The 27,765-nt window shown below is 38.9% G+C and overlaps 1 protein-coding gene across 1 annotated transcript in view; it reads right to left on the bottom strand.

The window, feature by feature from the left end:
- The window catches only part of rapgef1a (Rap guanine nucleotide exchange factor (GEF) 1a), a 230,935-nt gene that overhangs the window by 20,112 nt on the left and 183,058 nt on the right, over nt 1–27,765 (bottom strand). The window contains exons 12-18 of the mRNA XM_060841479.1: nt 21,872–21,964; nt 19,495–19,518; nt 19,178–19,275; nt 15,711–15,819; nt 4,812–4,887; nt 2,358–2,442; nt 1,747–1,839 (exon numbers count right to left, since the gene is read on the bottom strand). Of these exons, the coding sequence (XP_060697462.1) occupies nt 1,747–1,839; nt 2,358–2,442; nt 4,812–4,887; nt 15,711–15,819; nt 19,178–19,275; nt 19,495–19,518; nt 21,872–21,964 (578 nt within the window). The remainder of the gene's footprint in view (nt 1–1,746; nt 1,840–2,357; nt 2,443–4,811; nt 4,888–15,710; nt 15,820–19,177; nt 19,276–19,494; nt 19,519–21,871; nt 21,965–27,765) is intronic.

Here is a 27,765-nt window from a genome sequence, read left to right as displayed (position 1 = left end):
TAGAGAGCTTACAAGATATCTTGACTTAAAAATTTTAGAAATCTGTGAATCTACAAATAATATTAGGGCAAATTGAATAAAATTTTCTACAACACTTAGTCTTTGAAGTGACTAATATATTAACTATGAATAAGCAGGGGGAACGTAAAATAAAACGCAATAAACCATAGAGCACAAGTGAGGGAGAAACTGGGGAATAACAGATAATACATTAAAACCATCAATATACAATTAGTAACAGTAAAAGTGGCAATCAAAAATCTTAGCATATGGCCAAATGAATGTCTCAAGTGCCTCAAGCAATGTAGAGCTAGCTTAGAAAATAGTGATTCAGCCCATCTGAATGACTGCATAATACAAATCACTGTACTGTACCTTCCTAAAAATAAAAGAACTGGACAAGGGCAATTGCGTAAATACTGACAAATTAGTTACAAACAGTATGTTAATAACTCTTGGAACCCTTAACTTCAAAAAGATTCTGAGACCCAAGTCATTTTTACACCAGTGTAGACACAGTGAAGCCTAATAGATTACTGGAAATTCAATAAATTTCACATTTCAGACAATTTTGGGCAAGTATTAATTATCTTCATCATCAGTGGGGTAAAATTATGTAATTTCCAACTTAACACCACAGAAGCAGCAACGCTGCAGTGGCTGAAGATGGCAGTCCACCATCAGCATCTTTTCTGGGCAGCCAGGGGTAAGTAGTAAAAATGGTCTTGCTGACACCACGAAAGCAAAAAAAAAGTTATATGTAACTGCAAATAAACTTAATGCAGAAAAAAAGTGGGTCATATTACAAATTTGAGTGGGAACTGACCAACTCATCTGATGCTGGAGAGATGCTGGAGGGAAGGCAGAAAAGAAACTGATAGTTCAAAGCATGGGTGTTTTTACACAATAAGGCCTGTCTGATCTTTTTCATTCCTGTGCACCCCCTTGATTACCAAGAGATTAAGGAAATAGTTCAGCAGGTTTGTCACATGAAACTCAAACTCATTCAATAGTACCTTTTGGGGCCCTCTTGTGGGACAGTGGTAGTGTCCCTGGACTGATAGGTCCGAGATCAAGTCCCACCTGGTGCAGAGGTGTGTAATAACACCTCTGCACAGGTTGATTTGGAAAATGGGCTTATGGTATATTTTACATAATCAAATTTCACAAGGTGCTTCATAGGTGTACTACAAAATAAAACGCGACAGCCACAAAAGGAAGTATTAAGACAGATAGTTCAAAGATCGGGTTGAAGGGGTAGGTTGTAAGGCATATCTTAAAAAGACCACAAGGGAGAGAAGTAGATGTATGGAAATCAACAAAGAAGCAATTAAAAATTAAATATCTGGAAGACCTTTCAGTTAATCTAGTACTGATGTTGGACCACCAGTTTTGATAAGTTAAATTCAAGCAATTTATTCTGAATGTTGGTTGAGAGGGCGATATCAGAAGGGGAGCTAACAAGTGCACATATTATTTATCAATGACGCATCGAATGGTATTCTATGAATCTTTGGCATGGAAAAAATGTAGTGTGATGGTTATTATTATTGATGCATGATTCATAATTAGTTACTATAAATTTAAAGTAAAAATAAAATACTTGAGCTCCCATTTTAAACAGAACTTCATCTTGCTCTGTTATTAAAAGACAAGTGAATATGCAATACTTTTGAACTTTCCTAAATTATATTGTAGGGGAAATTCATCTGTAGCACTAATACAGTGATTGACAACATTACTCACCAGAGTTCATCTACCACACGCACCAATAAGAAGAATGTATTCTTGCTCACTCGTTTTTTGAATGTGTCTGGACAGTGGCAAAACTTCTCATATGTAGTCATTAGTTAAGTTTAAAAAAAACTAAGTATTAATTAAAAGTCTATGGCCTACATTTCTTTCTCAGTAGTAATTACTAAGAGGCATGCAGTCTCATGGAAGGATCAATCATTACTATTACTTTGTCTGCTACTTGATGTAGTCTTGCAACTAGTGAATACGCTATAAACTCAAGGGTCAGGCTAATTGGATCATTGATTCAAACTCCCCACCCGATCCACAAGTTATATTTATAAAATGTATATTCTCTTCAATACAAAATTCAATTTTTCCCTCACCTTTTTAAAATACACAACTTCTACCATCTAAAAGCTTTCAAATGTATGCAAAGTGAACAAAATTTGTGAGCTAGCAGCCCAACCCTCGATGTTTTTGTTCACTGCTCTGCAAACAGGAACTAAAGCACTCCAAATCATACTTAAGCTAATGTCATTTCTGGATTACATTACTGATGTATCATGTTGACATATCCTTTCATGCCAAGCAATTCTAAAAATAAAATCACTGAAGGATATCGATAATGCAGTTTCTTGATGATTTCCTCAGGTGGAATAAATGTCCGATAAGTGGTTAGGAATGCTTCACAGTAAAGGACGAGATCTAGAGGGCAAGACAAGAAGAGTATGATAAGGAACAACTGTACAAAATATTGATGAACCTTAGATATAGTGGTCCAATGTCCACAGCAGCAAACTCTGGACTCAGGTTTGTGGTGCGCACTTGCACCCTTCAGAAGTACTGTACAAATACATGCTGCAACTGTCTAAGAAGTTTAAAGTCCTGATGGGCTGATTTGTCTAGCCTTGAACACACTTCAACTCCCCCTCCCACTCCACCAAGGACATGCAGGTCCTTGGACTCCTCCATCGCCAAACCATAGCAACATGACGACTGGAGGAAGAACGCCTCATCTTCCGCCTAGGAACCCTCCAACCACAAGGATGAACTTATTTCTCCAGTTTCCTCATTCCTCTTCCTCCCTCCCTCCCCCCACCTTGTCTCAGTCCCAATCCTCGAACTCAGCACCACCTTCCTAACCTGCAATCTTCTTCCTGACCTCTCCGCCCCCATCCTGGCCTATCACCCTCACCTTGACCTCCTTCCATCTATCACACTTCCAATGCCCCTCCCCCAAGTCCCTCCTCCCTACCTTTTATCTTAGCCTGCTTGGCACACTTTCCTCATTCCTGAAGTAGAGCTCATGCCCGAAACATCGATTCTCCTGCTCCTTGGACGCTGCCTGACCTGCTACGCTTTTCCAGCAACACATTTTCAGCTCTGATCTCCAGCATCTGCAGTCCTCACTTTATCCTAGCCCTGAACCATAGTCAATATCTCCAGTCTAAGCCCAGGGTTAACACTGGTCAGATAAACCTGGATACTTACCTGAGGAAAGTTACACTGAATAACAACTGGTCTAACCACAAGACTAGCCAAAATAATTGAACTAAGTACCACAATTTAACACCGACACCCTCTCCCTCACCAACTCACCGCCTCCCACTCACCACCGTGCCCAAACTGGCTACCTAACCAACCTAAATCCCCAGTCACCTACCCTACTTCACTCATTTAAAGACCCAGGATCTTTAAAAGCACACCTGAATACAAGAACTTGTGTCATTTAAAAAAAAAAGAGGGTGCTCTCCTTCAACTCTTCTGCTGTTGCTGGACTTAGCCTGGAGAACCTGTGGTGTTCATTGTAGCTCCTGAACAGGGGGAGGCAATGGCCTAGTGGTATTATTGCTAGACTATTAATCCAGCTCTCGGGACCTGGGATTGAGTCCTGCCATGACAAATGGTGGAATGTCAATTTAAATTTAATCTTTTAAAAATCTGGAATTAGGAGTCTAATGGCGACCATAAAAACTATTGTCAATTGTCGGAAACCCACCCCAATGACTCAAGACCTTTAGGGAGAGAAACTGCCATCCCTGTGTGGTCTGGCCTACGTGTGACTCCAAACCCATAGCAACATGACTGATACTTCATCACCCTCTGGGCACTTCGAGTTGGACAATAAATACTGGCATGGCCATTAACGCCCACATTCAATGAATGAATGAGGAAGTATATCTGGTCGGCATGGATGGGTTGGACCGCAGGGTCTGTTTCCATGCTGTACATCTCAATGACTCTATGAAAGAAAAAAAGAAGTTCCACGTGAACAGAAAACCTGATGGGCAGCAGCACTGTGCTTAACAATACAACTGACCAGAAGGTTTGGGTCATCTAGTGTTCTTCAAGGTTAGGCAGGATTTATAAAAACATAGCTGAAAATGTGTTGCTGGTTAAAGTGCAGCAGGTCAGGCAGCATCCAAGGAACAGGAAATTCGACGTTTCGGGCAAAAGCCCTTCATCAGGCATTCTTGATGAAGGGCTTTTGCCCGAAACGTCGAATTTTCTGTTCCTTGGATGCTGCCTGACCTGCTGTGCTTTAACCAGCAACACATTTTCAGCTCTGATCTCCAGCATCTGCAGACCTCACTTTTTACTCGAAGACTTTGTAAAAACATAGCATGCTTTAGAAAAAAACAATTTATTAATAACTAAGATGTATTTTGAAATATATGAAATACAATGCTACAGTAATCAAGCCCAAACTACACCTTACTGCAGCAGTCATACTGTGGACCGAAGAAAAACGCAACATGACAAAACATGCAATGAATAACTTGGTAAATCTGATACAAATTTACAACTGGAATTAATGACTGTGAAAATGAATACTTTTGATCGTAAGAAGCCTTCATATAATTTAACATAACATTAAAAACAAATCAATTCAAATAATCAATGAAAGCCCAACTAACTTGTTCCCAATTTTCAAAACGTTATAATGTTTCAACACAGAGCATAAATTAATCAATCATGATTTTTACAAAAGGAAGCTAGATCCAAAAAGCTGCAAAGAACACCATTCTTTAGAATTCAACTGCAGTAATATATCTTATGCATCTTTATCTTACCTTTACGATCTGTTTCAGTCGCATGAACTATGAGAATATCTACAGAGCCTCCTCGCACCTCAGGGCCATCCTCTCCCTAGGATAAAGTTCAAGTGAAAAACTCTCAAAATTTATTTGTACGAGAAAGAAAATTCAGTTTAACAAAGTGCATCAATGACCACCACGGATGATATTTAAGAGACAGTCAAACTGTTAAGATCTGCTTTTATTTTCATTCCAATTGGAAAGCGGACGTAAAGTACAATGCTTCATGTTCATAATTTAAGGATGATTTTAGATTAACCTGACCAGATCCCATTTTTTCAGCATTACAATGTCGTTGGTTGAAGCAAATGACTTTTTTTTTTAAAAAGAGTTCGAGTATTCCACATTGATCTCCAAAAAAAAATGCATTAAGTTTGTTTTAGTTGCTTGCCTCTTACCAGTACAAGGACAGACTAATTCAAGTTTCCATCAATGTACATTGCATTATAGGAATATGGAATCACTATGAAACGCATATCCGAAAAGATCTCAAAGTAAGTTCCTAATTAACCACACATGGGAACCCTAATGGTTAGCAATATATGTTCAGATCATCTCAACAGTTTTATAAGTACAGAAGGCATATTCTACCTTAGATACCGTTCAAGTAGGTTTCAAAAGCAGAGGGTGAGACAGTAAAGAATGAGTTCCTCTTGTCCCCACAAATGTTGAAAGAACTCAAACATTTTCAAATGGGGAAGCCCCATTCCTCATACCTTCCCTTTGAAAGTAGGCACTGGGTTCAGAAGGAAAACAATGTTTCTTGCATGTATGAAAATTGAAGTTAAATACATCAAAATTCAATATTTCATATTATACTACAATGATATTAGATATTTTATACATGTACAAAACAGTTAATACCCACTGGGCAAAATGCAAATCCAGCACAGACCTGAATAGTCTAGTGGTTACATTACAATAACTGAGCTGAGCTCTCTTATAGTCTATGCAATTCTTTAACTTTGAAGTATTTATTAGTTATAACTTGAGACAATGCAATGCCAGTACAAATGACAATTCAGATACAAATGAAAGTCTTGCATTCCAGAATCTTGCCTTGCCCACAATAATGCATACAACTATCATGGGCCAAATAATAAATTCAGCAAATTTGAACATAAATGCAGACGCATTAATTACAAAAACAAAAATCTAAAGGATAATGAATGTATAACCTAGCTGTCCACAGAGCTAACAGATCTAAAGAGAGAATAAAACTGGGTTCTGATTTAGTGTGCAAGTTGATGCAATTTGCAGGATATGTATTTAAAAATCAACGAAAATCAGTGGCATCAAAAACATTTTCCTTTTAATACTTCTACTTACTATTTTCAAAATGGAAAACAGGTGAAAACAGCTGCTTATGGGAAAACAAGACGCACCATAAAAACCCGAGCAGCTATGATTGAGAACAACTTTCCAAACCCACGATCTCTACTACTCTTAAGGACAAAAGCAGGCAAAGCACGACAGCACTAACATCTGCAAGTTCCCCTCCATGTCACACAACATCCTTCGTCACGATCCACAACTCCACCAATCTTAGTGTCATCTGCAAATTTACTAACCTACCCTCTATGCCCTCATCCAGGTCATTTATAAAAATGACGAACAGCAGCGGACCCAATGCTGACCCTTGCGGTACATCACTAGTAACTGGACTCCAGGATGAACATTCCCCATCAACCACCACCCTCTGTCTTCTCTCAGCAAGCCAATTACTGATCCAAACTGCTACAAACGGTTTCCTCCCACAGTCACAAAGATGTGCGGGTCAGGTGAATTGGCCAAGCTAAATTGCCCGTAGTGTTAGGTAAGGGGTAAATGTAGGGGTATGGGTGGGTTGCGCTTCGGCGGGTCGGTGTGGACTTGTTGGGCCGAAGGGCCTGTTTCCACACTGTAAGTCTAATCTAATCTAATCTAATCTCCCACAATCCCATTCCTCCGCATTTTGTACAATAGCCTACTGTGGGGAACCTTATTGAATGCCTTGCTGAAATCCATATGCACCACATCAACCGGTTTGCTTTCATCTACCTGTTTGGTCACCTTCTCAAAGAACTCAATAAGGCACGACCTACCTTTCATAAAACCGTGCTGACTATCCCTAATCAAATTATTCTTTTCTAGATGATTATAAATCCTATCTCTTATAACCTTTTCCAACACTACCAACAACTGAGATAAGGCTCAGTGGTCTATAATTACCAGGGTGATGTCTACTCCCCTTCATTTTTAAAATATTTTTATTAAGAAAAAATACATTTTTAAATATTACAACAAATACAAAACAATACAATTCAACACAGTACAAAAATAGTACAAAACTAAACCCAAATAATAAAAACAAATTCCCCAACCCACCCTCCTTATACGAATGTATAAACATATATAGAGAAGTAGAAAATTTAAAAAAAACTAAACTACCTATTTAACTAAATAAATAAATACCTAACAACAAACAAATAAATAGTAATAACAGCCCAGCCAAACAAAACATTCATACATTCACAGTTCCTCCTCCCTGGATCTTGGACTCATGAAACGCAATCGTTACGGCTATACAAAAGCCCTTGTTAGTGTGGCAGATAAATCTGTGTCCAGGTATTTCAAAAAGGGTTGCCATGTCTTGTAAAAATTCTCAGTTTTGTGGTGTACCATATTTGTGAGAAAATCCAGGGGAATATGCTTCCATAATCTTCCGCCAACCCGACAGGCCGGGGGTGGGGGGGGTTGGGTGTTCTGATATCTGATCTATCAAGGTATTCTTCCTTACACAGAATGTAAGGATATTGAAAAGTTTTGCCTTATGCGAGTCTGCAGGAAATACAATGGGTAGGTCCAAAAGGAGCGAAATAGGGTCCTTCTCCACCCCCACACCTAAAATCCTCTCCATTGCACCCACCACAGCGCTCCAATATGTTTGAAGCCTGTCACAAGACCAAAGACAATGGGTAAGAGCACCCGTACAGACCTTGCACTTGGGCATGCTGAAGATACTCCTGGTTTAAATTTTGACAAACGTCTGGGGCTGAGTGAACCCTGTGGAGAATCTTCAACTGTAAAGCATGGGTCCTATTGCAAATTGATATCTTCCTTGCACTCTCCCAATATCCTCCCATGCCTCTGAAGAAACTTCAACACCCAGCTCTCTTTCCCACATCTTGCACAGTCGATCAGACTCATCTGAGGTGGCATTCCCCAATTGGTGATATAGAGTACTGACAGTGAGTGTGCTCTAAGCCCTTAGTACCCTTCTTTCTATGTCAGATTTGTAGGGATCAGTCAAAAGTGTGGTCCTTTTTTGAATAAAATCCCTAACTTGAAAAAAACGAAAGAGGTCTTTATTAGGTAACTCGTACTTTCGTACTAACTGATCGAAGGACATCATTACATCTCCCTCAAATAAATCACCCACGCAAGATATACCCCTAGCTGCCCAATGTTTAAATCCTGAATCTATCATACCTGGTTGAAAACTCGGCATACCCACTAAAGGTGTAAACAAAGATGTTTTGCCAATATTACCTTCCCTCTGCCAAATTGCCCTCCATGCTTTAACAGTATTGATGACTATTGGGTTATGGCAATATTCCCTAACTGTCCTCACCTTGTCCAAAAACAGCAAACTGGAAAGGGGGCACCTTGCCTGGGAGACTTCGATATCTAGCCATATTGAAAGAGGGTCCCCACAAACCCAATCACTTACGTAGGTCAAAAGCGAGCTTAATTGGTAATTTTTAATATCCGGAATCTGTGAGGCAACTGCAGTTTGACTAATTTAATGAGGGGCTGTTAATGGTGCCAGATAAAGGAGTTGAACCAACTGTTCAGTCTCCCGAGTGCTTGTTTATTGAAAATCAGGAGGAGCATCCGTATAGGGTAAAGCTAACGAGGGAAAATATTCATCTTAATAAGCGCTATCCGACCCAACCATGAGACTGGAAGTGCCTCCCATCTTTGGAGATTTGTTTAATTTTTTCAAATAATTGAGTAAAATTGGCTTTGAACAGCCAATCCAGAACTGGAGTAATGAATATGCCCAAATACACAAAACCCCCGTGACCACCTAAATGGGAATCTATAGTCACTCTCAAGAGCCAACTCTTTCATAAGACCATCCATAGGCATAGCCTCTGATTTAGCAAAATTAATCTTATACCCTGAAAAAGCGTCAAACGTGTGAATGCATTGTATCAGGCAAGGCACTGAGACTCCTGGATTTGTCAAGAAAATTAGAACATCATCTGCATACAGTGAGATCTTATGTAATTTTGACCCCACTTCTGGAGCTGATATATTGAGATCCCCAACGGTTCAATCACTAATGTAAAAAGTAATGGTGAAAGGGGACAGGCCTGCCGGCTGCCCCTAGAAATATTAAAATTGCTTGATCGTACCCCATTGGTAATGACCGCAGTGAGAGGTACACTGTAGAGAACCTTTACCCATCTTTTGAAAACTTCGCCCAGACCAAACCGGTCTAGAGAATAGAAAACGTACAGCCACTCAACTCGGTCAAATGCCTTCTCTGCATCTAAAAAAAATCACCAATTCCTGTATTGACTGCTGTTGGCATGTTTGAATTACCTTAAGCAGCCTCCTAATGTTATTGGAGGATCTGCGACCCTTTATGAAGCCCGTCTGATCCTCTTTAATAATAGAGAGTAACACAGTCTCCTGCCTTAATGCAAGAGCCTTAGAGAGGATCTTAAAGTCCACATTTAAGAGTGAGATGGGCCTGGGTGAAGCACAGTCTTCCGGATCCTTCTCTTTAAGGATAAGTGAAAAATTGACCTCTCTCAGAGATGGTGGGAGAGGAACATGACTGTATGAATCATTAAACATATTCAGCATCGGGCCTGACAGTATACTTATAAATTCCTTATAGAATTCACTGGGAAGCCCATCAGGACTGGGCACCTTTCCACTCTGAAGCTGCCTCACAGCTTCCTGCACTTCTTGCTTTGATAATGGGGCATTGAGAAAGGACTGTTGTTCGGGAGTCAAACCCAGGAGCTTCAGACCTCTAAAAAAAATTTAAGAATTACAAACCTCCCACATGTGTCTTTAACATATTCCAACAATTTAAATGAGAGATTTTTCCTTACCAATGTAGCCACTCCCCTACTTCTGGTATTAAATGATGAAAAATAAACTCTGTCAAAGCCATTCTGCTGTAATTTCAGATGCTCCTGGTCATCCAAATGTGTTGCCTGTAACAAAGCAATATCCATCTTCTCCTTTCTAAGACTCAAGAGTACCTTCTTCCTCTTAATTGGTGAGTGACTTCCCTTGATATTCCAGGTACACCATTTAATCAAATCATTAGCCATAATCTTTTGCACTTACATTTAAATTCCAGAGAGGAGGAACCCAAACCACAAATTGCTGTGTCTGAGTGTTGCATGGTCCACCAAATATAAAAAGTACATAAACTAAAACCACTAGATTTAACAAACATACAAAATTATTAAAAATAAAAAACAACAAAAACCAGAAAACAAACCAACATATAAAGCACCAATAGCGCTGAGTAGGGGAACTCACTCCCTGTCCGGAGGGGGCAACTACTGTCCCGAACTGCCCATAAATAGGCATCTAACCATCTCAACCACCTTCACTTCTCCCAGCTGGAGCCGCATCGCAAGCACAAGCTAAAAAGAATAAACACCCCACAGAATATCAATATGAATAAAAAAATTCTTTTATACAAAAAAAAGGGGAATAAATACCCCACCCATCCTTTGGTATAACTTAATTTAGAAATTTAAAGTGTACATCTTAGCCACTGCCAGACATAGTTTGAACCAAATTATTATCAATAGAGGAAAAATAAAGGGGAAAAACAAAGCTCCAACCGAATTTACTCCATTTCTTTTACAGAATGATAAACGCATAGCCAAGCAACAATATTTATATGTACTTCAATTGTTTAACTTAGGTTAGTTTGTCCACAAAGTCTCTTCCCTTCTCCGAAGTGTCAAAGAGATGCATGGATCCAGCTAAGGTGATCCGAAGCACTGCCGGATATCTCAGGGAGTAATGAATCCCAAACTCCTTCAATCTTCTCTTGACACCATCATACGATTTTCGTTTCTGGATCACTGTCGCTGAAAAGTCCTGAAAAAACATGATCTTAGACCTCTTGTAAATTAGGGCCTTAGGATCCTTCCCCTGGAGTCTGGAAGCCTCCATGACTCTCTCCTTATCTCGGTAATGATGGAACCGCACCAGGAAAGGACGAGGGTATTGACCCAGACCCGACCTCCGTGCTGTGACCTGGTGAGCCCTCTCTATCTTCAATCCTCTCATGCCAGTCTCCAAGTCAAGGAAGTTTGGAAGCCAATCTTCAATAAATTCTGCAGGCTGCTCACCTTCCTTATCCTCAGGCAGACCAATGATCCGAATGATTTTTCTCCTGTCCGTTTTCAAGATCATCCATTTGGTCATGCAAATTACGAACCTGTGTCTTCAGGGCTTGGATCTCTTCCTTGAATGAACTGGCATCAGCTTCCACCAATGTGACCCTGTGCTCCACCTCATCCGTCCTCTTCTCCAGGTCTCCCAGCTGCTGCTCATGCTCCTGCAGCATGAGAGAGACTGGAGCCAGCTTCTCTTCAATCTGTTTCCCCAACATCTCGTGAGATTTCGAGAGCTGGTTCACCAGGTCCTGGAGAGTAATCTGCTCAGTGGCTGCTGCAGGCCCGGCCTCAGATGCTCCTCCTTCCTTTTTAGGTATTTCTGGACAGCTGAAAATACAGGCAAGTTGATTTTTAAATGTTTCTTGGGGCTCCACAATCTTTTCAACGCCCAAGAAATCCTGATGACCTGGGTTGGGTGGGTTAAAGGACTGTCCTGCTCCTGCTGCGATGCAAAGCTCTGCAGTGTGATCTTCTCAGATTGCTGCCATCTTAGATCCCTCCACTCCCCTTCTTGAACAGGGGAACTACATTTGCTAACCACCAGTCTTCTGGCACTATTCCTGTAGACAATGGCGATTTAAAGATCAATGCGCAAAGGATCGGCAATCTCCTCCGTGGCTTCCCAGAGGATCCTAGGATAAATCCTATCCGGCCCGGGGACTTAGCTATTTTCACACTCTGCAGGATTTCTAATACCTCCTCCTTGTGAACCTCAATCACACCTAGTCTAGTAGCCTGTATTTCAGTAATCTCCTTGACAACATTGTCATTTTCTAGAATGAATCCTATTGAAAATTATTCATTTAGTGCTTCCCCTATCTCCTCTGACCACACACAACTTCCCAACACTATCCTTGATTGGCCCTAATCTTACTCTCCAAGTATTAAGTCAGATAAATTAAGTACATGGGTTAAAATGTGCAAGTACAATATCATTGCAATCACAGATGTATGGCTCACTATTCAACAATCTGGGGTTTAGGATCTTCAGGCAGGACAGTGGAAAAGTGTAAAACAGGATGTGGTGTCACACTATTGATAAAGATATCAGCTACTGTCATAAGGAAAGATGATGGCTTGGAAGGACCTTACGAGTGCAGCTTAAGTATGAAAAGGTGGCAGACATACTCTTGGGGTTATAGATCCCCAAACAAACAAACGTCAGCTGGCAGTAGAGGCACAACTATGTAGACAATTCACTGAGGTGCGTGAAAACAATTGAGTAATTTATTAGAGGATTTCAACTTCTCCAACATTAATTGAGGTGGTCATTTTGTGAAGAATTCAGAGGAATAGATTTCTTAAAATATATTCAGGAGACCTTTTAAATACAGAAGGTCATTCAAGAGATGGTGCAGTGCTGAACTTAATTTTGTGGATTAGCGGTTGAGGTGGCAGTGGGATAGCATTTTTGTGATTGTGACTACAACACTGTACATTAAGTTTGTTATGGAAAAGAAAAAAGATAGTTTGAGAAAAAAAGTGTTATGGAAAAGGGGACAGTAAATTTTATTTAAAAATGCAGGATCTGGTCAAAGTAGATTGGGATCAGCTATATCTGGGTAAATCTAGAGCAATACTAGATGCAATATTTTGAGTAAGTAAACTAAGATGACCAATGAGCTGTTCAGACTTCAGCTGACCTAATTCAAGCCTTCACAGAGAGGGCACAGAGTTGTGGCTCTTACTTCCCAGAAAAGAATATAAAGACAGGCATAATCTCTCAGAATTATTATGATGCAAGCGGCCATTCAACCTATTATGGCTGCACTAGTTCTACAAAAAGTATTATGAACTAGTGCTAATCCCTTGCTTGATACCCCTCCCACAGCTTGCACACTATTACTATCTGAATGATCATCTAATGTCCCAATTGGACCTACCACCACTATAGTTGCAGACAGCACATTCCATACACTAACTATTCGCCATGAGACTTTTTTTCTTGCAGTCTACTCTATCTAGCCTATTCATGACTTAGAAAATCCTGTTTCAAATCCCTTTCAGCCTTCTTGTCTGCAAGGAAAACAGTGACAACTTCTTCAATCTATCCTTGTAACTGAAATTTCTCATTTCTGGAACCATTGTGTTGAATCATTTCTGTGTTTTGTCCACAATGTGGCAACCACAACTGTACGCCATACTCCAGCTGAGGTCTAACAAGTTTCATACAACAAATTATCCAAAAGCAAGCAGAGTACATTACTCAAAAATTGAAAACAAAGAGAAAAGGTTGGAAATGAACAGTCACTACCCTTCAAGAGAAAAAAGGCAGATTACTATGTTCTCAATGACTGCAATTTACTCATTCTAATGGATGTTCAGCTATTTAATTAAACATTCAGTCTCCATCCAAACAACAGTGCTGCAGATATTTTGAAATCAACCTGTTCAGAGAGGTTATTTAACACCGCTACAGCAGGTGGAACTTGAACCCAGACTGACTAGCTCAGATGCAGGAACACTAACACTGCACCAAAACAGCCCTATAACATTGGTGCAAACTACTCTGCTGCACAGAGACAGCTGTTCAACAGAAAAAGTGAGTAAAAATGGACATCTAGGTTATAGGACTACTTACTTTGTATACATTTTGTTGGGGGACTAGCAAGGGAGAGGTGATGGTCTAGTGATATAATCTCTAGACTTTTAAGGTTCTGGGAATCCAAGTCCAAACCCTGCCATGGCAAATGGTGAAAATTGAATTCAATAAAAATCTGGAATTAGGACTTCAATGATGATCATGAAACCACTGTCAATTGTCAGAAAAAGCCCATCCAGTTTACTAACATCCGTTAGGGAAGGAAACTGCCATCCGTAACCTACATGTAACATCAGACCCACAACAATGTGGTTGACAATTAATTACCATTAATAGGTCACCCATGTAATTAGGGATGGGTCGCCTAGCTGGCTTGCCCATATCTTGAGTGAATTAAAAACCCTACTGTATTTTTGATTTCTTCTCATATTCATGTATGCTGCTACTATATGTTTGCAGTGTACTGGGCAAAGTACAAAGTTACTATATATAAAATCAAACAGAGAATGGAATTTTCATACAATCATAGAATCCCTATAGTGCAGATAGAAGTCATTTGGCCCTTTGAGTCTGCACCAACCCTCCGACAAACATCCCATCCAAATTCACCACCCCCACCCTATCCCCATAACCTCACATTTACGGTGTCTAATCCACCTAGCCTACATCTTTGGATTGTGGGAGGAAACCACAGCACCCGGCAGAAACCCACACAAACACGGGGAGAACATGCAAACTCCACACACAATCGCCCAAGGCTGGAATCAATCAGATCCCTGGCACTACTGGGAGGCAGTAGTGATAACCACTACTGTGTTTCAGTGGTATGTACTGTTTGAACCAAGTACAGCTCTCGCCAAATCAGTCATAGTTCAGAACTACACTGCATGTGCACAGCTCCAGGGAAGATGGATAAGACACTCAGGGGAAACCATGGCAGAGAAAACAGGAACCATCAAGACACCGAATGCTGAAACTTAATATATTGGCTACTTGAGAGCATTCAAAGTCAACATGGAGACCTCTTTGCAACCAATTTTCTACAGAATCTTGTGACTTTACATCCAAACCATACTAAAGAACAGCAGTAGTTGCTCCATAACAAACAAATATCCAGTTATTTTACTAGTTAAGGAGCCTGCATACCGAATTGTGGTTCCTTCATAAAGGTATGCCTAACCTGTTAATAATGCATAATGTTAAATCTCAAAACTGATAAGATTTTTGTTACCAATAGCATTAAAGGGATTGGAAATAAAATGGAATTAGGTTACAGGTTAGCCGGAGGTCTGAATGACCTACTGCTGTTCTTAATAACTCCTAGAGTGGCATACTGCCAAATTTTGCCTCCTAGTGTTCCCATGAAAGATATTGGGACATTTTACTTTGTTAAAGGCACGATAAAATCAAATTTTGTTATTTTATTACAAGTAAATCCTTTACCTTTAAACTTTAACTAAATATCAGCTCCTGGTTAGTTGTAATGGTTTTAATGGTTAGGTGGCAAACGTTAGTCGAGTGTCCTTTAAAAACTTACTTATCACACATCATGTGAAGAATTACAGTAGCTGTTTCAAATGCTAGAGAGCTGCAAGAGTGTAGTATTATAGCTGACGAAGTTTAACCAAGGCACGATTATTGCTTATTGAAACCCAATGCTACAGTGCTATAGGCAACTGTGAAAAGATATTTTTGATAATTTCAAAAGTTTATTGTTTTATGACAACACATGTATTAACACAGCAACAGATGTTAGCATTGTTATCTTACAGGAAATGAGAGATCAGCTCCGTTGCAGATAAATATTGTTCTGCTGGGAACTAGTATTAAAGGAATGAAAATCAACAAATTAGTCCAGCACCAGTGCTTCAGTGTAAACACATTTTGTGCTAAAGGATACATTACCTCCTGTTTCAGCGTTAACCTAGCAACAATCTCTTCATGATCAATGAGTGATAATTCATCTGCTACATCACTTTGATCCAAATCTGGTGAATTTGGAGTTTCTCCTCGTCTAGAAAGAAGACAATACAAATATAAAACTTTGAACTTTTGATATTTTTCAACTAATAAGTCATTCTCAATTAATTGTATGGAGTTAGTGTTTGTAATTGGTGGGTGAAAACAAGTCAGTCGAGTATCTTCTCAAGCAATGCACAAGTAGACTGTAAACAAAGAAGGACTGTAAACAAAGCTCTAGGTTTTTACATTTTCAACTGCAACAAAGAGGAGTGAGGAAATAGTATGGTTTAATTGTAGTTTCTAAAAAATTAAATCCTAAATGTCATACAACTACCATTGTTTCAATTCATAGTCTTCTGTTCAGTTTTATTCCACTGGATTCTCTTCTCAAAATGTACCACTCTCATCTACTGGCTGCTCCCCATAGCTCCTTGAACAGACAGCCCTCAGCCCCCAACTCTCCCAGTGCTCCCAATTTCAGTCTCTTCTACCTCATTCAATCTCCGCAACAGCATTAAGACAAGTGTGATCAAAGTCACTGATGTACACTCCTCCAGACACATTTGTTTCTCCATATCCATTCTGTTGCAATCCTAGCAGACAATCACACTATAATCTTCATTTTTTTGCTGAGATCTAGCTTCATTATATTTCTCTAAGGCTTCCTTCACAGATTCTCAGAGTTGGTACAGTGCAGAAGGCCATTTAGCCCAACATAAGTGCATCAACTCTCTAAAATGAGCACCATACTGTTTTTTTTCCCCTCACACCTCTGAACATTGTTGCTACCCTGAATACTTTGGTTGAACCTGCTTCTACCATACTTCCAGGCAATGCACTCTAAGCCAAAAGTCTTTTTCCTCACACTTCATTTCCTTCTTTTGCAAATAACTTTAAATTTGCATCTTCTCAGTCTCTATTCTTTTACGAGTGGGAATAGCTTCTCTGTGTACTTTATCCAGACCCTCCTGATTTAAAAAAAAACTTTAGTCAAATCTTATCTGTTTTCCTTGGAGAGGAGAAAACTAACAGTCTCAACTTTAAGCATCTATCCTCATAACTGAAACTCCCTCCTCACAAAGAACCATTCTCATAGATGTCTTCCACACTCACTGTAATTCAAAAAGAATGCGAGTTATTGTGTACACAATATTCCAGCTGAGATCTAATAAATGTCTGATTCAAGTTCAGCATAACCTCCTTGCTCTTGCACTCTATGCATCTATTAACAAAAAGCTAAAGAAATTGCCCTAAAGTAAAAAAGGCTGGAAATCATAGCAGGTCAGGCCACATCCATGGAAAGAGCACTAGCTAACTTCGAGTCGAGATGACTGTTCAGAGTGTAGCTTTGATGAAGAGTCATCTAGACTCCATGTAAGCTTGCTTTCTCTATATGGGTGCTGGCTGACCCACTGATTTCTAGCTTTTTTTGCTTTCAGTACAGATTCCAGCATCAGCAGCAATTTGCTCCTACCTAAGAAACTGTATGCTTTACTAACTACTCTCATCATTTGGCCTGACAGCTTGAATGGCTTATATAGATATACACAGTTGTCTCTATTCCTGCACACCCTTTAGAGTAATGCTGTTCATTTCTAAACTGTCTCTTCATGTTCTTGCTAGCAAAATGTATGACCTCTCACTTCTCCATATCGCACATTCATTTGGCACCTATCTGCCCACCATCTGGCCCAAATTTTCTTATAACTGTGGCTTCCAAAGCCTGCATAGAGCTTTCAGCTGTTTAAGCCCTACTTTCCAAAGCTGTCTATATATCTCACCATCTCTTTTTCATGCTTGTTTTCGTTTCATACATGTAAATATATATGTCAACATGAAGTCAACTTCACTGTCACACTGAATTTTAAACTAGCATGAAGCTAACATCTTGAAATATACTACTTACAATGAAGTAAATAGTAAACTTTAGTCGTTTTGGAATTAGAAGGCAGATCCAATGGACTTTTCTGTGAGCAAATCACCAACAGAATGAAAGCATCTTTTATTCATAAAACTTCAACAAAACTCCTTCGTGTCAAAAATGCCTATTACAGTATAAGGACCAAAATATATTGTGCTCACAAGTGACAGCAGATAATCAAACGTGAGTATTATAACTCAGAATGAATTTAGTTCAAAGTTATTTTTTGATATCTTGCCTGTATCTAGTGAGGATTGAAAAGTTATTAGAGGATTGTACTATTATCCAAAAAAAGGTGCAAGAGATAGATCAATTAATTATACCAGCCTGACCTCATTACAGGCAAATTATAGGAATCAATATTTAGAGCTAGGATCAACTGTTACTTGGAGGGGCATGGCCTAGATCTGAGTTATCCAGACTAGCTTTATTAAGGAAAGGTTGTACCTCTACTAACTTAATTGAATTTTGATAGTAAATAATGAGGAGGATTATGAGAATAGTGAAGGAGATTCAATATGGATTTTAGTTAGACATTTAAGTGACATACCACATGGCAGATTGATAAGAAAAATAAAAGCTCATGGGATACATGGGAATGTAATGAGTTGGATCCAAACTTGACTCAATGACAGAAAATAAAGGGAAATGATCGAGGAATAATTTTATGAATGGAAAGTGGTTTCCAATAGCGTTACACAGCTATCAGTTTTGGATCCATTGTTGCTGGTGATACATATTGATGATTTAAACTGAAGTGTGGGAAGCATAATTGGAAAGAAGTCCTGGCCAGGTAACTGATTGTAAAAAGGATATCTGTTGACTGCAGGAAGATATTAATGATTTGGCTGGAATGGGTAGAAAAATGGCAATGGAATTCAACCCAGAGAAGGGAGAGGTTATGCATGAGGTGAGAGCAAAATAAGCAAAGGAATGTATGACAAATGTAAGAGGAGAGCAAGTGAGACACCTTGGCATGCATGTTCATAGGTTCCTGAATGTGACATGACAGGTAATGAAGGCATTAAAAGGAGGAGGAATATGGAATGCTCTGTTTAATACAGGTTTAAGGAATATTGGGATTGGATATAGTCATTTTCTTTAGAACAGAGAAGGCTGAGAGGTCATTTAGTTGGAGTGTACAATCAAGGCCTGTTTCTCCTAGAAGAGAAGACAATTACTAGGAGTACAGATTTAAGTTGATTGGTAGAAGGATTAGAAGAGACATGAGAAATGTAAACTCTTCACCCAGAGTGGCGGGTGTCTGGAATCCACTGTCCAATTTGTGGTTAAGGTGAAACCCTCAGCTCATTTGAAACAAATATGGATCTGCACCTGCAGTGTCTGTAAGCTGCAAGACTATGGACCAGATGCTGGTCTGTGCGATTAGAATGGGCAACCAGCTTGTTCAATTGGAGCAGACACGACAGGTTGAATGGCCTCTCTGCGGTTTCCACAGTTTGAAATAGGGATATAGGTTGTTACTCACCTGTCATCTCTGTCTTGATTTTGGTTTTCCTTTTCGTTAGCTGATTTTGGACAGTTATGATGAAGAATCTCTTGTTCACTCAGAGACCCTACAGAATCCTGAGGTGGGGAAAAACAAACTATGTTAAAGAAAATTGCAAACCACTTAGCTCACAATCAAGCAGCAATTGTTTCAATTTTTTCAATGCTACAACATAAGTACTGCCATTTCCAAGCATTGTCTACTGATGATTATACTGTCCAAACAATTGTTAGAAATTGCTGGGTATATCTGTACTACAGTAATCTAAACCAAATGTTAAAAATGGTATCACTTACAGCATCGGCACACATCGGTATTTCCTGAATAGCCAGAAAAAGAGAATAAAAATGGTCGATAACTATCTAACACTAGATTTCTCCTTCACAAGAAATATGAACTTTTATTATCAGTTGACTACTGTACAATATACAAAAATGACGTTCTGCTAATATCCAATACAAATTATTGCAAACCTGAGAAACATACAGAACCATAGAACCTCTCTCCAATTTGAGTAAGAAAACTAATAATATGAACTTCTCAACATCTTATAGTTGATGTCAAGGTTCCCTGCAACAAATAGGATTATCAATTAAGTAGGTAACATGGTGAACTCTGCAGAAATTTGTTAAATGAAGACTGTTCCATGGCTCTGTAATTCAAAGTATATCAGAAATATGCAGAAAATCATTTTTGGTAAATATTAGTCAACACAAGAACATAGTTCGAGTGGCAATAGATTTTAGTACCCAAACTAGCTTTGTAAAGTTAGTGGAGTAGCTGCTAATTACCAAACATCACAAAATCACCGTCAAATAGGCAAATCAGTAACATAGAGGATAATATACACAATTTTCAGGACAGCAAATTTTATACCTAGCATTACTAAATTATTGGCAAATTCTCCAAACAGAGATCAGTGCTGTTCCTTCAAAATACAAAGTGGGTATTTTATCCCCTAGTAAGCAGCTTCATCAATTAAGGCATATTATATTTCCATTATAAGAAGGAATCAAAAAATTGATTAGTTTGCCATAGAGCGTCCAGAGTTAGAACAGACCCAGTTCAACCCAATCAATTATCACACCAAATTAAATGGATATGTGCTTAGCTTTCAATGTGTACAAGTATTATGCAACATCATTTAAGATTAAAGTAGTGCACAATACAAAAGAATCAATGATAGGCATAATTGAACAATTAGTGCCTATAGTTGCATGTACATAAGAAAAATTTCTGTCACGGGTTATTCATTTGGTGCAACTAATAAGTCATTAGCTCCACACTTACTATTACTGAGAACCCTATATTTCAATATATTCTCATGCAGAAAAACTGGAGAAGAAAGCCAATCAAATCCATTTTCATATTTGTGGCCATGACAGAAAGCAGTCCAATGATCATAGCCATTCTCCATGCAAGCAGTTATGTATGTAGCATTAAGTAGCATATTAAAGGTTCATTATCTATAAGCAGCTATACCATCAATACCAACAACCAGAGACTTATTGACCATATGTTTGATCCATGACTAGAATACCATGAATCAATTCTGTATTGTGTGCACGCAAAGCAAGTCAGTTACACAAGATGGTATTGTTTTATTGTTCCTTGCAGTGAATATGCTTTATTCTCTGCTGTAAATGTTGTAAGTCGTGCAACAAGATTGTTGGCCTGCTTTTAGAAATGTTGGGTAGGAATGTAGAAATCGTCTATTCACTTCTCAGATTAATTGGATCAATGCATAGCAGGAGAACAAATAAATGGAAATTGATCACACTTCTCCTGTATGCACCTCAAATTCAAATGTTAGATGTAATAATGCTAGTCTAGATGTCGAGATAATGTTATGTCATCATGGTTGATGTGAGCCCATTGAAAATTTTTTTGGACCAGAAATTAAAGGTTGGATGATGCTGTGTGATCCTATCTATGATATTGCATTGAAGTGTTGTGCCGTGCTGCATTTTTTAGTAATGCTTTCAGGTTGCAGACTATTGCAGGATGGAGCAGTGAATCACACATGCAGGCGATCTTAAAAGGGTACTACACTGGTCTGTTCATAAAATGCTACATATCAGTTAGAAATTGGCCCATGTTTGCTTCAAATGCCAACTGTTAGTTTATAGATATCATCCATTATAACTCAAACTAAAAGTAATCTGGGAAAAAAAGCGTATCTTCTTGACCATGGGTGACAACTAAACTTTCTAACTGCACTGGAGATACCAGACAAATTTTTCATGTGACAAAAGCAGCAATTGCTGGAAAAACTCAGCAGTTCTGACATCATCTGTAGAGAGAAAGCAGAGTAAATGTTTTGGGTTCAGGGATCCTTCAGGTTCTGAAGGAGGGTTATTGAACTGGAAACATTAACTTTGCTTTCTCTTCGCAGATGCTGCCAGAACTGCTGGGTTTTTCCCAGCAATTTCTGCTTTTGTTTCTGATTTCCAGCATCTGCACCTGCTTGGTTTTTTTGTCTCAAAGTTTTCATGAGATACCAGTTAAGATGGAGAAAATCAAAAAGAAGAATGGGTCACTGGTTGGGGTGTTAATTTTTACTGATGAATGGCACAGCACAATGATATGAGAAGCACAATAAAAGACCATTCCTAGCATGCTTTCCTCTACAGCCAAGCAGCAATTACGCAACATGCTTGTGAAGCTACTTACTGCTTCTGGGTGAGAGAGGTCTCCATTGGTGTGGTTGGACGAATACAGATTCACGTATTCACCCTCACCAGCATCATCACTATTGCTCTCGCTCTACAGGAGACAAGACCATAAGGTCTCAAGATACACGCTCCTGTTTCCATGCACAATGGTTTCCAAATTTAAGATCACAATCAACACAGATAAATTCAGTTACTCACAGACTTGAACCTTCAGTGTAAACTCCACGATGTACCCAATTACTATTCATTTCCAAGGGTATTTAAAATGCTCTGCTACACAATTTATTTTTCTAATCACCCACATGTTTATCATGCCTCCACTGATGTGCAGCAAGATGGCCCAAGTAAGGACTTTCACTTTTTCACCAGTCCATAAATTTAAAACTGAAATACATCAGTAAAGTGATTCTTCTCTCATTCTACCTTGCAGTTGCTGATATTCAACAATGAGGAGCATCTCTACAATACCATGAAGACTGGATTCACCCTTACGGGCCTGCAATTAGACTTCTGATGAATGGTCCCCACAAAATGTCAGCCTACGTTTTTTTCTTTTATCTCTAATTCTTTCTACACTACACTCCCCCAAAAAACAACAAATTGAGAGGGTTCTCTGGGCCCCAAAGTTAGAAGTTTCAACACACATTTCTGATACTAAATACCTGGCTTAACAGGCCATGTTTTATAAAACATAGCCCAACTGCTCTGTGATACACTTCTCATCAAAACAATATCCAAAACCCAGTTGAGAATTTTAACAAGTCTTAATAATGCCTTTTCACAATCTATTTTAAACAAATTTATAAACAAATCATTTGCAATTCAGTCTTCAAATTTCACAGTATTGCTCTTAAAGTTTTTCAATAGGGAGCAAAAGAAATATTACTTATATTTAGTACATAAATATCATATGCAGTAAAATGCAAAGCATCTACATCGATCATGAACTCAGTGAATTAAATGGTAATCTGAGCAGTGATGAACCTGGGCTACAGGACAGCCTAACTGTGACTTGCTGAAGTAGTTACCCATGGCCAAAAAAAATTTGATATTCAACACTTACAAAGAAGTTATTGCTTCACACATATCTCAGTCAGTATGTGAGCATTCCATTTTGAAACAGAACATTTACACCATGACTGTTACCATTCCATGGGCTTATTCCTAATCAACTATCTACCTTTTTGTTGTTTCTCTAGTTGGCCTCTGACTTGCAAAAATGATAACTTTGCTAACAGATGCGGTACATAAGAATACAAAACTTGTGGAAAGTAAATGTGCTCTTGAAAATCAAAATAGATATTAATGTAAATAGAATGATTGGTAGTATGAACATCAACTCAACAAAACATATAACAAATGAACAGTGTTTGTAATGAGTCATAATGCAAGATATTTCCCCACAACATGGATCAGCTCGGAGTGGTGTTAGGATTGCACATTTGAAGCAAACCTATTTATAGAGGTCTTCTAAAACAGGCAGTGCTTCAGGCAAATTAATGGAATTGTTTCCACAGAATTACAGATCAGCAATGCTTGGATATGTTAACAGCCAGTCGTGTGTAACTCAGATGTGAAATAAAGGCAAGGGCAAACATTTACATTTCAAGAAAATGCACCTAGACATAAAGGAATAATTAGGATTCCCAGTTTTCAGGTTCAACTGATCCATCAAAATTACAAAGAGTCAGCTCGACAGAACATCAGGAAAAATGTGAATTGAAATCGCTTGCTGTTAGCTCAGCCTGATCATGCTTGGCAATTAATGACGAGATTCAACATGCCTGCAATTCCTTTCCTCTTACGAATCCTGTGTGCTATATAGCCCCTATTTTGACTAAATGAAAACAATTAATTTGGTTGAACCAAGCAAAAAAAAACTAAATAAAAAGACATCTTCCCAATAAAATAAAATCCAAAAACATTTTTAGAAACAAGAATGTTTCATTTGACTGGAATTCCATAAATTTACCAATTTGCAAGCTAAACATTTAGACATGTTAATTAATTTGAGATTGGATTTAAGAACTCAACTGGTCCTGACAACTTTGAAACAGTTTTTATTTTGTCAGTACACTTCAAAAGAAAGGTCAAGGATACTCTGGTTTTAAACCCGCAAATTAACTATTTCCTTTGTTTAGTTCTAATTCCTGAATTATTTACCTATCCACTAGTTTTCTAGCATATTTGCTGAACTTTCCTTCAAAGAACATCTCTGTGCAACAAACTACTCACCATATCTACTTACATATTACCACTGGCAAAAGGTGCATCAAAAACACAGCCAACTGACTGAGTCATAAAAAATCATTCATTGAGAATCACTGCTTAGCAGTTATTCCAGAAAATAGTTGCTTCCAAGTTGTTTAATCATATAATGACCCATGCACTTTAAATAATTAACTATACTGTTTCAAACACTGCAGTGCTTAGTAGTAAATTTGAACTACCTGGGCTTGTATTACACCACTGTACAGCTCAAACTGGGAAAGCCGCTTTACCCAGCAACCTCGATGTTTGGAAAATTTCAATGCAAGAAATAAATCCATGCATTATCATCTCTTTCCCCTCGTATTAAAAATACAATAAGAGGACTACACATGTACATTCTACATTACAGGCTCTAAACATGTAAAGTCAATTGAGCAGCAGTTATGTCACTACTGAGAATCCTTGATGCCTTATCACCAACATCAAATTATATTTAGGGTGGAGGTTTGCTCGCTGAGCTGTAGGTTTGATATCCAGACGTTTCATTACCTGGCTAGGTAACATCATCAGTGGCGACCTCCAAGTGAAGCGAAGCTGTTTCTCCTGCTTTCTATTTATATCTTTCTCCTGGATGGGGTTCCTGGGGTTTGTGGTGATTTCATTTCCTGTTCGTTTTCTGAGGGGTTGATAGATGGTATCTAGATCTGTGTGTTTATTTATGGCGTTGTTGGAGTGCAAAGCCTCTAGGAATTCCCTGGAATGTCTTTGCTTAGCCTGTCCCAGGATAGATGGGTTGTCCCAGTCGAAATGGTGGGTTTTTTTCCATCCGTGTGTAGGGCTACGAGGGAGAGAGGGTAGTGTCTTTCTGTGGCTAGCTGGTGTTCACGTATCCTGGTGGCTAACTTTCTTCCTGTTTGTCCTACGTAGTGTTTGTGGCTGTCCTTGCATGGAATTTTGTAGATGACTTTGGTTTTGTCCATGGGTTGTACTGGATCTTTTAAGTTTGTTAGTTTTTGTTTGAGTGTGTTGGTGGGTTTGTGTGCTACTAGGATTCCAAGGAATCTTAGTAGTCTGGATGTCATTGCTGAAACTTCTTTGATGTATGGTAAGGTGGTTAGGGTTTCTGGCTGTGTTTGGTCTGCTTGTCGTGGTTTGTTCCTGAGGAATCTGCGGACTGTGTTTTTTTGAGTATCTGTTCTTCTTGAATACATTGTATAGGTGGTTCTCCTCTGTTTTCCAAAGTTGGTCTGTGCTGCAGTGTGTGGTGGCTCATTGGAAGAGTGTTCTAATACAGGTTCGTTTGTGTGTGTTGGGATGGTTGCTGGTGTAGTTAAGTATTTGGTCAGTGTTTTCGGTTTTCTGTATAGCAGGTTTGTACTTCTCCATTGTCCTTTCTTTCGACTGTGACGTCCAGGAATGAGAGTTTGTTTTCGGTTTCTTCCTCCTTGGTGAAATTTATGCCTGTGAGGGTGCTGTTGATGATGTTGGTAGAGCTGTTTGTTCTAGTCTTTGCATTACTGCTTCTGCCATGAATCCTGACAGTGGAGATCCCATGGGTGTGCCGTTGGTTTGTTTGTAGATTATGTTGTTGAAGATGAAGTGGGTGGTGAGACACAGGTCCACTATCTTCATGATGTTTTCGTTGGTAATGTGATTGATGGTGGTTGGGGTATGTGAGATGGTCTCCTCTCAAAGTGTGGTAAGTGTTTCCTTTCCCAGGTCGATGTTGATGGAGGTGAACAGTGCTGTTACATCGAAAGAGATCGTTGTTTCATCTTCCTCTATTTTGGTGTTGTTGATTATTAGGAATTCCTGGGTGGAGTGGATGGAGTGCTGCGACTCTTCTACTAGGTATTTCAGTCTTGCTGTAGTCCTTTGGCCAGCCTGTAAGTTGATGTTCTGGGTAGTGAGACTATGGGTCGGCGGGGGGGGGAGGGGCTCCTGGCTCCTGCCAACACTCTCAAACAAAAACTAACAAACTTAAAAGTACAACCCATGGACAAAACCAACGTCATCTACAAAATTCTATGTAAGGGCTGCCACAAACACTACGTAGGACAAACAGGAAGAAACTTTGCCACCAGGATACACGAACACCAGCTAGCCACAAAAAGACACGACCCTCTCTCCCTCGTAGCCCTACACGCGGAAGAAAAAAAACCACCATTTCAACTGGGACAACACATCTATCCTGGGACAGGCTAAGCGAAGACATGCCAGAGAATTCCTAGAGGTCTGGCACTCCAACCACAACGCCATAAACAAACACATGGATCGAGATACCATCTACCAACCCCTCAGAAAATGAACAGGACAGGAAATGACATCACCACAAACCCCAGGAACCCCATCCAGGACAAACGTATAAATAGAAAGCAGGAGACAACAGCTTTGCTTCACTTGGAGGTCACCACTGATGATGTTACCTAGCCAGGTAATGAAACGTCTGGATACCAAACCTACAGCTCAGTGAGCAAACCTACACCCTAAACCTCAACCTGAGCTACAAACCTTCACAAACCTTGCATCAAATTACATCCCAGAAACAACCAGCAATAAGCTCTGATTTAATGAGTTTTACATTAACACACAGTTTACTCCTCTCAATTCAAAATGGTCTGATTAACTAATCTGAATCAACTTTTTAAACCTAAATTTCCAGTTTGTTATTTACATCGTTTAATTCAAATTCAATTTAAGCACAAACAATTCAATCATTAGTGGATAACTATCCAAATAGAGTTTAATAATTGTTAAACATTTTGCATTTTTCTTGGGGATAACCATCAGCTTCACTGTTTGACCCAAGACAAAAACATTATATTTAAGATTTCACAATAAATAAGCATAAAAAAAGATAGGGTTTCTAATACCATTTACAAACCAAGTACAGATCAGCATGACACTTAAATTTCTCAAAAAATGGCAATGAAAATTATAATAAACAGACTCGAGGACAGAATATACCTCAGAGGCCTCAACTTAAAATCAGCTCGAACCAATGGGACAAACATCTGCCCAGTGAGTCATACAATCACAGAAATTACAGTACTGCAGCAGGTTATACTTTCCATCAGGTCTATGCTGCTGATATATTTTTAACTCAAGCTATCCATTTAAATCCTAGTTCCTTGCATCACTCCTTTTTTTTAGAACCCAACTTACTTCTGTTTTGTTGTGATAGCTATTAAATGCTTTACTGCAATGGCTGTGAAAAAAAAAATCTAACTGCATCCTTTGTTGTTCTATCCATATTCTCAAGCTTGTGTGTGTGTTACCTAAGCATGAAGCAATTGTTGATCACATATCCTCGAAAATTTCCTCAGTAACCTCCCGTAACTTTCACTATAAAACTGAGAAAAACCACAAATTTGAATCTTTATAATTGCATCATAGAAGTAGATCTTTCAAAGTTACATTGCATGGACATGAGAATTCATGAGATGCCAGATCTACACACCAAACTACAGTTGTGGTCCAATCAACAGCTGTGCAAATGTACAAATCTTTACTTTCTTTGATTATATCAACATATTTACATTTTTCCACATTGAATTGCACTGCCAGATCTTTGTTTTTCAAATCATCTCCTGCATTTAAATTAGTCCTCAGGATGTAACATTAATTGTCATGCTCATGAATTATTTGATATAACTGAACAGCTTGCTTGCAACTTGAGGT

The sequence above is a fragment of the Hemiscyllium ocellatum genome, chromosome 21, assembly GCF_020745735.1.
Source record: "Hemiscyllium ocellatum isolate sHemOce1 chromosome 21, sHemOce1.pat.X.cur, whole genome shotgun sequence".
NCBI lineage: Eukaryota > Metazoa > Chordata > Chondrichthyes > Orectolobiformes > Hemiscylliidae > Hemiscyllium > Hemiscyllium ocellatum.
Note: the sequence above shows the minus strand (reverse complement) of the source record. Positions and strands in the feature narration are given on the sequence as shown.